Source organism: Gymnoscopelus braueri, assembly GCF_963280865.1.
Source record: "Gymnoscopelus braueri genome assembly, chromosome: 8".
Lineage (NCBI taxonomy): Eukaryota > Metazoa > Chordata > Actinopteri > Myctophiformes > Myctophidae > Gymnoscopelus > Gymnoscopelus braueri.
In genome coordinates, this window is record NC_137609.1 from 23,176,499 (window position 1) to 23,188,417 (window position 11,919).

The 11,919-nt window shown below is 42.2% G+C and overlaps 1 protein-coding gene across 7 annotated transcripts in view; it reads left to right on the forward strand.

Moving 5' to 3' along the window:
• Nucleotides 1-11,919, forward strand: part of abr (ABR activator of RhoGEF and GTPase) — a 133,176-nt gene that overhangs the window by 119,490 nt on the left and 1,767 nt on the right. For 5 of the 7 annotated variants that reach the window (XM_080436454.1, XM_080436456.1, XM_080436457.1 and 2 more), the window contains 6 exons: nt 7,961-8,020; nt 8,365-8,474; nt 8,574-8,713; nt 9,341-9,475; nt 9,658-9,763; nt 10,959-11,115. In XM_080436454.1, coding sequence (XP_080292580.1) covers nt 7,961-8,020; nt 8,365-8,474; nt 8,574-8,713; nt 9,341-9,475; nt 9,658-9,763; nt 10,959-11,115 — 708 coding nt within the window. The remainder of the gene's footprint in view (nt 1-7,960; nt 8,021-8,364; nt 8,475-8,573; nt 8,714-9,340; nt 9,476-9,657; nt 9,764-10,958; nt 11,116-11,919) is intronic. The other 2 variants (XM_080436455.1, XM_080436460.1) reach the window with 1 other exon arrangement.

Genomic DNA, 11,919 nt, shown 5'->3' on the forward strand with positions numbered 1-11,919 from the left:
GGCACATAAATCTCTGCCTGTCACAGCTGGGGGGCACAGGCCTTTACTGACCCGCAGTCTCTCCCCCCTCACAATACCTTCCGCGATTGGTCATTGAGCTCAGTGTGACAGCCAGAGGGTCAGTAAAAGATTCTCGGGTTGATACCCCAGAATGACCCTTTCTCCTCTGGGCTCAACCCTGTTGCCTCCAGCTGAAGAGCAGGCCTCATGGTGGCTGCTTTTAATCTCTATGGCGCAATTTGGTGGTAGGAATCATCTAATTAGTCTTTGAGTTTTATAAGATGTTGGCCTCTTGTATGATTCATTACACATTACACATTGTAGTTTTAAGATTTAGGTCTCTTGATTTTGTTACCACTGGCACGTGAGATAGTCAGGAAAAAGTCAAAATGGGTTTCATTTAGCCAATTGCATGCTGGGATAACGATCCATCCTTGGGAAATAACATTATCTAGGCATCTTAATCTCAGGGGTTTTTAAGTAATAGTAGAGTACAGTATCCAAAGACTAAATCATCAGTAATACCTGCAGAGTGCCACTCTCCTGCTTTTCTGGACTTAGGATCTCATGTTTTCAGCTGCATATAACATTAGAGGTTCATTGCACAATTACCCTACTACATGTCAGGTCATTGTGTGTGTGTGTGTGTGTGTGTGTGTGTGTGTGTGTGTGTGTGTGTGTGTGTGTGTGTGTGTGTGTGTGTGTGTGTGTGTGTGTGTGTGTGTGTGTGTGTGTGTGTGTGTGTGTGTGTGTGTGTGTGTGTGTGTGTGTGTGTGTGTGTGTGTGTGTGTGTGTGTGTCAGCTGTTTTACTCATGTAGGTTGCAGGCAGGGCCATGTTGCGTAATTCTAAATGAGGACTCTATAAGAGCGCATCCACAGTGCCTCCAGAGATGCTAGAATAGCCTGGTACTATGCAAATCACAGCTCTTCACTGGCTCACAACCCCTGTTGATTGGCTCAAATAAGAATGGGGCGCATGGCAACCAAGTCAAAATACCTTGCATTATCAGTTGCTATAGTATGTAATAAAGAGTCTGCCTATTACTGATGCAGATGTAAGCGCTATGCTTAGGACTACAGTACATGAAAATCTGTCAAAGATAACATATTGTTTGTTTTAATTAACCACGTACAGTAAGCCCTATTTTATACTTCGTCATACGACGATGTGCAGTGAAAATGGGCAATATACTGTACAAGCTCACAACCCGTTGCATTGTGTAGTGTTGTGAGCTTCTAGATCTGCTACTTTAGCTATGTTTGAAAATGTTTCCCCTATAATGACGTGCCAAAATAGTCAGGTTGAGAGGGGTTAAGATAATATAAGCACAAGCTTGTTAGCAGGCAAAAAAATGCAGTCCCCAGGATGTAATCCTGCTGAAACCAGAGACCGTGAAGTTTGAGCTAGGATGTAATTAAAGTGGTCTGTCAAAATGCTAATAAAATGACTTTCTGCCACTGTATGAATAGTTAACCAGCTGGAGAACTGAGAAAGGTGCTGTGCAACGCAAAAGACAATTTAAAGTGAAAGTTTATTTGGCATATTAAACGATCAACTTGTGTTTTGAATATTTCTACCCAAATCCATCTGAAACTCCAGTAGAGCCACGATGAGCTAATTAAGTGTGTGGAGATGGGATTGATCAAGGCTTTACACGTGATTTCATATACAAAGAGCATCATTTGTGGACAGTTGGTCTTGAACTATAGTATCCAATGCACTTAACGTTTTATGCGGAAAACCACCATGTAACTATGTAAATTCTCTACTGTTTCTACCATGTTGGTCACTGACAATAACAGATTAAATTCTTTCAGTTGAAAACAATGAAATAAATCAAGCTCAACTCTTTAAAGTGAAACCCTCTGAACCTACCAGTGTGGCATTTAGAATAGGAACCGCTCCATAGGGACCCGGACGACGGACGTGTGTATGTATCCTACCTCTTTAGTGTAGTAATTTGTTCTGCCTCCTGTGGGCAGAGCAGAACAAAAAAAAGAGTGTCTGTTGCTTATCAGTGGTGGGGCGTGGGTACGTTTTCAGGTTGCAGTAATTATCCTTGTCAGCCAGGACAGCTATCAGCCAGTTCCTGTAGTGTAGTGGTTATCACGTTCGCCTAACACGCGAAAGGTCCTCAGTTCGAAACTGGGCAGGAACAGCTGTTTTTATTTTCCAATATATGTTTTATCTTTGGAATAAATAGGCAATGGAACAAAGTGTTAAGTGAAGGTAATATCTGTGTGAGAAATATTTTCAACTGTGTTTCTTTGTTGCATAAAAGACAAATGGAAAATAAATATATATATATATATATATATAAAACTGGAGACTGAAGACTAGTTTTTACTAGTTTATTAAAAAAGTAAAGTGATAGAAAATAGGCAAAATAGAGTTTGTAGTAAATTCTCTTTGTCTCTTTGTTGTAAGACTATATCACCGAAAGACACCGAAACAATGCTATTTTCAAAAAATCTTGGAATAAAATGTGGAATATTATTATTATATAATTATATAAATGTATACATTTTACAATCTTTCAGCAGTCAGTCTGGAATTAATGTATGGATTCAAAAGTGCTGAATAAATGTTTTATGGACCCATAATAGTGATTATTATTTAAGTTAAGTTTTGCCATAATCATGTCTTTTGCCATAATCAGGTAGCTGATCAACATTGGTAAACAAATAAATTAATTATATATATGTATATATATTTATCATATTCGGCCATTCGGTTTTCAGCCAACTGTTTTCTATTTTCGGCATTCGGTTTCGGCCAAGAATTTCCCATTCGGTGCATCCCTAGTCTTATCTGCTTATCCTGTTGTTGGAGCTCGACCAAGGCAGGGCACAGAGTTGTGTACAGCCAGGCTAACAGCATTTGGTTTCTCAGTGTTTGTTTACTTTCATCCTTACTCATGGAGTTAAACCAACACAGTTCCCCCACGCTGTTTATACAGTATATAGTCATAAATTGGCCAGTTATATGTAATCTAATATTGTATATATTTTTAATGTGATGTTCCTGGGCATAGAAGGGTGATGAGTTAGACATGATAGTATGTGAGAATATATGTGTCTATACGGTGTCATATTTAGATATTTAGGTTGATGGAAAAAGAAAAACACACGTGCGCGCACACACACGCACGTGCGCACACACACACACCTCAGAGATGCAGTTTAAAGAACAATGAGTTATGTAGTAGTTAGTACAGCTGAGTGTCATACTGACTGAACAGAATTAGGTATCTGTCCATGTCTTTCCCCTATATGTGGTAATGTGCATTGTGTGGGACATTAGACCACCACTGAGATTTGCTCTCTACATTTGTAATATAAAGTAATTATGTCTACTGCCTCAGGCTGCAGTCCTTTGGACCTTTTCTAAATCATATGCTTGACACTCCTCACAGTCCAAACAAAGAGAGTTTTCAGAACCTAATTGAAACCACATGGATTGAGGATGTCTCTTAAAGCCCCTGTATTGCTTTTATCTTTGATTACATATGGGCAAGCAGACACACACACACACACACACACACACACACACACACACACACACACACACACACACACACACACACACACACACACACACACACACACAAAATCTGGACCTTTTAAAGTTAGGAAGTTGATCACACCATATTTGGATTGTTATCAAACAAGCTTGTGACACTAGTCTCTCTTTCCTCTTGTGCATATAATCCATGTTCAGTTACCTGCTGCCCCTCTTCCTTCTGGTTGGCTGCCAGAGCTGTCACTCAGGATGAAACATTAATCACTAAATCCTCATCCTGCTTTGTTCACCAGCCAGCTGGCTGCATCCCAAAATCATATTTACTTTCCAACACACTGTGTTCCTTATCTTCTGCCTCAAATAAGTTGTGTCGGCAGCATAATATGAACCCCCAGCCCTCAGCTCCCAGCTCCCAGCCATGCAGTTACTGTATGTCCGTCCCTTAAATCAACTAATTTCCCAAGGAAGGAGAGTGAAGAAAGGGCCAAGTTTTTCTCTGGGCACTTTTTTATTATTAAAATGAGCCCTGTTGAAGATGCAGTTTAGAGGATCAGTGAGAGTAATGGGTGCCTGTAATGGTTTTCAACATTTTACAACCCAATTTGAACCATTCATTTTATTCTGTTTTTTTATGAATAAGCGAGAGGGCAATAATAGAGATAGAGTAGTGTATTGCCAAATTTATGCTCCATCGTCCAACGGACTGAGGTATAAATCAGACTCACGTGTGGCCTTGTGGGGAGGTAAAAGTGCTTTTGAGTGCTTTGTGAGTGGGAGAAGTTTGATCCTGGCCCATCCAGTTCTTGGCAGAGATTTGAGCAAAGGCCCTTTAGTGCCGATTAGGCCGACCTGGTCTCAAACCTAAACCCTACAGGGAAAATTGTCTTTAATGATAATTGTGTGTGTGTGTGTTTTAAACTGATACCAAATGTCCTTTTTATGGGCTAATGAATTACACTCAATGAGAGTACATGATCCAGGCAGCCTAATGTTGACAATAAAAAGTGTGCTGGCCTGGCGCTCAGTCAGCAACCCTTTTTTTTAGATTTTATTCTATATAAAAGGTTGTTGTAGCACATTGTCGGACTGGGTATTCATGACTCATGACTGTGCAGTGTAATTGTGACAGAGCCAGCTGCTTAATCAGCCTGTAAAAAGGCACTGCTAACTGTGGACAGAAGTGCTTCGGCAGGCAGAGAGGCTCCGCTCTCTGTGCCGCACACAGCAGGCTGTGCTACCTAAAGACACTGGAGCACTGTGCTTAAAGATCAACAACTTCCCAATTCCCATCCATCAGAGAGCCTCCTCTCTCAAGGGAAGCATGGTCCACAGAGATTTGAGACTGCGAGACGCAGTAAGGTTAAGTGTAGTATGAGCCATTCCGTCCTGACTGCCCTCCCCCAGGGAAGGGAGAAACATAAGCACTGTCCATGGTACTTCTATGTCAAAGAAAACAAATAGTCCCTGTCTCTGCCGACAAGATGTATAACACCTCCCAGAGGACAGTTGATGTTTCTACAGTTTCAACTAGAAAAGATTGCTGAGGGCTCTGCTACTGTAGATACTGCAAGTAAATTTCAAGGACCCCCAGTATGATATGCATAGACCATAGATCCCAAATTAATACAATTGTTATTTATGGAACCCCAATCTACACAGAAAACTCCACAGTGTTAATTTAAAGAATGTACAAATCCATTTCTACAATCTCAAAGTTACAACCCCACAAGAGTCCATTTGGTTCATAGCTATCAATCATTTAGCTGGGGGACCCCCTGTGGAACCCTCTCAATTACCCCTTGGGGTCCCCGGACCCATGTTGAGAAAAAGTGATGTAGAGGCTTAACGGTACATTCCATCATTTGCATGTGATGTAGTGGTCATTCAATGTGATTCTTGTTTGGTGAATTTAATCTGTGGGGCATATACGTCTCAGCCTTGGTGGGGTGAATGGCCTTTTTCATTTTGTGTGAAAGAGGGGTTTTTGTGTGCTGCAATATAGATAATTTATGTCATTATGTATGGAGCCAGAGATTTGTACATAGGACACAAACTCACACAGTCCTCTGGCTGGCAAGGCAATGGCTCTTCAACACACCCACATAGTACATAAGAGCTTTTATTGAGTTACTATATACAAACATAAAGCTAAACTTAAACAGCCCATGCCTAGTGGGGGGGTATATTGCCCATAGCCTGCCATTACTCCCCACTCACAGGGGGGGGGGGGTCTGATGCTCTCCTCATCAGGAGAGCATCTGAATTTCCTGGGAATTTAATAAAGGAGGAGGAAAAAAAAGTCTTTTGCAGTTCCCAGGACTTTTTTTTCAGGATTGTTATTTTTTCCTTCATTCTTCTATTTTCTTTTAAATATAGACAGGCCTGTCTGGGAATTTCCACCAGGGAGGCAAACGGAAGAACAGTGTCCTCTTTTTTTTAATCATCCCTTCCCCCCAGTTTAGTTTTGGTGGCCTACAAAATCTTGACCTCTTCAAGACGGAAGCACCTGGCACAGGTGTTGGGAGCTAGATACAGTGTTTTTGCTTCTTCAGAAACACACTATAATGTCCAGATCTAATGGGTAGGGGTGGAGATTTAGATGCATATGTTTTGTCTATGCTTTGCACCAATATACATTACTGCACTATAACTCCCCATCTGTGTGGTCCTTCTCTCATTAAGTGGTCTCACATGCCATTTTCTACCTCCCTGTTTTCTTTTTCTCTCTTTCTGAGCTATGGTACAATAAACAAAGGAGCTCTTCGTCTTGTTTTGTAATTTGATTTGTACTGCGCGTGTGTAGAACGAATTGTAGTTTGTACAGAACCGCGTCCACTGTCCAGACCCTCGCAGCTACAGTAACATGCAAAGTATAATCAGGCCTTAATGGCTTTAAGCACCAGCAGTCAGGCCTGTGGTGCCAGAGAAGGGTATGTTTCTGTCATGATCCATATGATAATAGTTGGAATGTGTTGATCTCATTAAAGGGCCATTTCACCCCTGGAAGAAGTTTTCGGTCTTTTAATGAAGTTTAGGAGTGAAGAAACAAGATCCTGGGTTTTTTTTGGTGAATAATCTGTGTTTTTAGATATCTAGTAATCTTCGCATTCTTCGTGACGTTATTTGCGTCATGAGAGATATGTCTCATTCCTTTCCGCACTACATGTTGTCTTGACGCGTCTCAGTCAGACCAGCTCCAAACGACAGCCCCCGTAACACTTTGTTCAACCTTCTTTCGCCACTCGGCCACTCCCATTAGCTGCGGCCAGCGGGCAAACCCCCTTGCAGAGTGAGGCATTACTTTACCTGAGTTATCTTCTTATAGTTGTACTTGAATGTTGACATGAAATAATAATCCTGTGTAGTGTTTCATAAGCGCAAGCTTGAAAAACAGTGGCAGCGCTGGTAAACAAACACCGTCGCAAAGGCTAGGATCATAATACCAAGGATTCGACAGTGATGTCAATACTATGCGACACGGAAGTAGAACACCAGAAAGATACCAAGGATGTCCCAGTGATATGACATCACTAACGAATCCTTGGACATATATGTAACCAGATGAACGTGCGCGAGTACAGCCAGTGTTGCCAGATATTGTGAGAGAAATAAGCTGCCAGGTCTATGAAAACAAGCCCAAAAGAAGATAACTAGGCCGAGAGCACTTTACCTAGACATGGGATATTATATATTTGAAAATTGCCGATCTACAAGCTCACAACGCTTTGCGACCCATTGTGAGCTTGTAGATCTGCTATTTACAAAAAAATCTTGAGGGGGAAAAAGTGCAAAATGTGGATTTTTTTTTTTTTTTTCATTTACTTTTTATTGGATTTTTCAGAACATGAAAACAAACATACACAAAAAAAGAAAAGACTAGCACATTACTAACAAACAAACCGAACATACAAAACATACAAATACAAACATATAAGGGGAAAATGTGGAATATTTTTGACACATATTTGTTAGGGGCTCCCTGGCACAAATTATAATTTCAGATGGGGGTCTGTGGAAAAATACATGAACATGTTTGAGAACCACTGGTTTAAACAACAATCAAAACATTTGGAAACAAGCCCAAATATCAACTACATTTTAGAAAGAAGCCGCTTATAATAAGCAGACATGGCGACACTGGCATGCTGTTTGGATGTTATTGTTGGAGATCACACCCACATGGAACCTCCCCTGCCACAAGGCACCAAAGCATTCTGGGAGTTGAAGTTATAGGCAGTGATACGCTGTGGTCCCCCTTGTGGTCCCCCCTGTGGTCACCCCTGGAACTTCTTCCAGGGGTGAAATGCTCCTTTAAGCAATGCCCTACTAAGCATAAATATCCCAGTGTATAAAGGCTTTGATATGCCCTTATAAGGTATCACACTTGGTCCCTAATAACATGTCATTGAATGTTTTTTTCTCTCTTTCTCTTCCAGCTGGACCCACAGACGGTACAGTCAAAGAACTGGCACATGGACGTCATAGAGATGAATGGGGTAAGACACTCACTCAAAGTCTGCTTGATGTTGTTGTTCATGTCCACAAGTCCACGTTTATGCTCAAACTACAGTGATAGAAGTTGACTGTTGGGTTTTATTGCATTGCATGGGTACAGCAATGTGGCTTATTATGGTTGGCCAGGCCAGTGCATTGTTTGCCAACCTTCCTGATTGAAACGATGAGTTTACTCAGCCGAAAATATTCAACAACAGCCTACCCACTGAGAACCCTGTGATCAAAGCAGACATTCATTCATCGTAAATATCATGCTTAGCTTGTGCTTTTGTTTTTTTTACTTGCGGTTAAGAGTGATGCATGGTTCTTGTGTGTTTATCATCAGATCAAAGTGGAATTCTCCATGAAGTTTACAAGTCGGGACTTGAGCTTGAAGAGAACACCGTCCAAAAAACAGAGCGGCGTTTTTGGAGTCAAAATCAACGTGGTGACAAAGTAAGTCCATTCCTTTCTGATCAAATCAGTCCCCCCAGTGAGAATGCACACTTATTTGTGATTGTAATGAGGAAGCTTATCATTGACTGCCCCCTACAGGCGTGAGCGCTCCAAGGTGCCTTACATTGTGCGCCAGTGCATTGAGGAGGTGGAGAAGAGAGGGATAGATGAGGTGGGAATCTACAGGATTTCAGGGGTGGCTACCGACATCCAGGCCCTCAAAGCAGCTTTTGACAACAGTAAGACTACACTCTTCTGTGTTTGTTTGTTTGTTTGTTTGTTTGTTTATGTATTTATATCCCTTTCTCCCATCTCTCCCTCTCAGCTGGAGGTCATACAAACAGGCCCATTAGACCAGGCCTCTAACCTCAGCAGAGAGAGCTGTATTGTGGGAAAGGGTGGCTGGGGGCCTTGAGGAAGATGAGGAACACCAGCTGTCAGCTTATTTCCTTTGCTTAAACCTGATTTGTACATAGTTGCACACCAGACTGAAAATATCAGATCTACAATCTCACAATGATTCGGTGCGCAACGCAATACACAACCAAGTGTAACTCAGACTTGACCCCCCCCCCCCACACACACACATAATCTACTCCACCTTGCATTTACTGTATCTGTGAAGTATGTCTGCATCTGTCTGTGATTGGCTGTGGCCCTAGCTTGCATATCTGACTGTTATTCCTGGAGACGAAACACTCGGAATGAGATGAGAGCAGCTGTGTTACTGTCTCTGCAAGCGCTCGCTGTAATAATTTAAAAACTTGTTTTTTGTGGTGTCAACATATCTAATCTCAGTGATTTATTGTATTTTCCGCCGTCTTTTTTGTCCCCCACCCCGTCTCTCTCCCTCCCACGTACTGTAGATACCAAAGACATCCTGGTGATGTTGAGCGACATGGATATCAACGCCATAGCAGGAACTCTGAAGCTGTACTTCAGGGAGTTGCCAGAGCCACTGCTCACTGACCGCCTCTATCCTGCCTTTATGGAGGGCATAGGTAAGACCTTGACCCCTCTTGGAACCTGCTGGACCACACTTGCACTCTCGACAACTGTTATTTATTTATTTTTTTTTTTGCTTGTAAATCGGTTATTTTTCCTGCAGGCGAAAAGCATAATTAGGCATAACTCTCTCTCCGTCCTGTCTTTCTCTGATTGTCTTGACTTTCCTCCTCCACAGCCCTCTCAGACCCAGCAGCCAAGGAGAACTGCATGATGCACCTACTGCGTTCCCTGCCCGACCCCAACCTCATCACCTTCCTCAGCCTCCTGGAGCACCTCAAGAGGCACGCACGCACGCACGCACACACACACACACACACACACACACACACACACAGACACACACACAGACACAGACACAGACACAGACACACACACACACACACACACACACACACACCCTAACCCACACACAGCAGTACATAAAGTGAGACATGGACCTCATGTTTTCAAAGCAGGGACCTACAGTTGCACTCAAAATTCGGTTTATTGGCAAAATTAACTGTCAACACAGCTAAAATGCTACTTTCAATTATTCACCCCATTTATAACAAGTGTCTTTGTACTTTTGTTCCCTGTGTGCATGGGTGTTCTAAAATCTGTGATCTGGCAGTCATGTGGTCACACGTCACCATGTTTATTAGCTACTCAGTTGTTCATTGGATGAGATAACAGAGAGTGGGAGAAGACATTGGAATACTAAAGTCCTTAGCCTCTGTGGTTCACAGCATCCACACACTACAGCCAGACCCCTTTTATAAAGCCATGGTTTGTTTGTGGTTAGAGAAAACTACTTTTTTAAATTAGTTCACTGAGGGGGCAACTTTGTGACCACTTATAGTTGGTCATCTTAAAAGTGTGTGTGCCATGTAACAGTTAGCAATAGTGGTTTAAACCTTGTACAGTAGCATTACATCATAAGGGTGTACAATACTTACAAAATACCATGATAGCAGAGGCCTGATTTTGCTTCCCAGCGTCAGTATGTCCAGCACAATCCGGTAGGGGAATTGTGTCCCTGTCACTATAGTGACTCCTACTGTTTGGTCAGAGCGCCTGTCCAGCAGGGAGGGGATCTGGGTAAGATAGCATGAGACTAGGGACACACATTACGCTCTGCCAGTGCAACTCCCCGCTGTCAGGTGATAAAGAGTGGCTGTGTATCGAAGGAGACGTGGTTGTCTACACCCTCCCCTGGCCGACAGTGTGGGTTGGGAGTGACAGGGATCACAGTACATACGGGGGAATTGGCAATGACTAAATTGGGTAGAAACAGAACATCACAGAAACATGGTCACTGCGTAGCATCTTAGGTTAATCACTAGCAGCCTGATGTTACCCAATAGTAGATCCCCAAATGACTGTATGGACACACATCATTTCTGCATCATCTCATGTTATTGTTTTTGCATGATCAAAATCCAGTATTTGCCCTGCCCAGCCTATCTGACTGACTCTTGGTGTTTGCTTGGTGTTCAGCAGGGTGGCTGAAAAGGAACCTGTCAACAAGATGTCCCTCCATAACCTGGCCACTGTGTTTGGCCCCACCTTGCTCAGGCCCTCAGAGGCAGAGATCGCGAAGACCGCGCATATCACATCTGCCTCTGACATCTGGTCACACGACGTCATGGCACAGGTGTGTGAACATGTGTGGTTGATGGTGACTTGAAAGGACTGGACTTCCCTTGCTAGGATTTGCCTGAGATTTGACATGGGGAAAAAATAAATGTATTTTACCATATGTCCTTTTTTTCAAATGAGTCACATTTGGTTCTCACATGGAGAACCAAATGCACATGGTTCTCCATGTGCATTTGCTGGCTTGGTTTCACTCCCACGCAACTTGGTGACCCATGTCATTGCGGTCTACTCTCCCAGCTGTATTTAGGCTCTTGGACATCCATTCAGCTTTGCCGGGAGTTTCCTGTGCACATGTCTTTTTCTGAGCCACATAAACACCACCTCAAGTAACTTGTCATAAATGGCCATGCAATGATACACTGGGAGCCATATTTCTCCATTACTATAAAGCTGAGTGTTTATATAGTGGCTTATTTAAGGTATAAATGTTTATTAGATTAGTATACAAAATGTCAAAACACCATAGAGGGATGCTTCCTCAGGCTCATACTGCATAATCTGCTGCATTTGTCCTAATTCTGTAGACATATCTAGGAGATTGGTTTTTCGCAGGGCAACATCAAACTCACTAACTAGACATTTTCTATTTTTTAAACCGTAAAGTAAATAAAACGTACCATAAATCTTATTACCAGATTACCAATTTTATTACATTTTCTTGAAGTGTAGCTTGCACCATTTAATTATTATTATTTTAATTACAAGGAGGCATTTATCTATAAATTCCAGGAATCTCTGTATGTATGTGTGTCTGTCTGTTGCAGGTCTTGAGAACCGTTCATGCGATCAACTTCACACT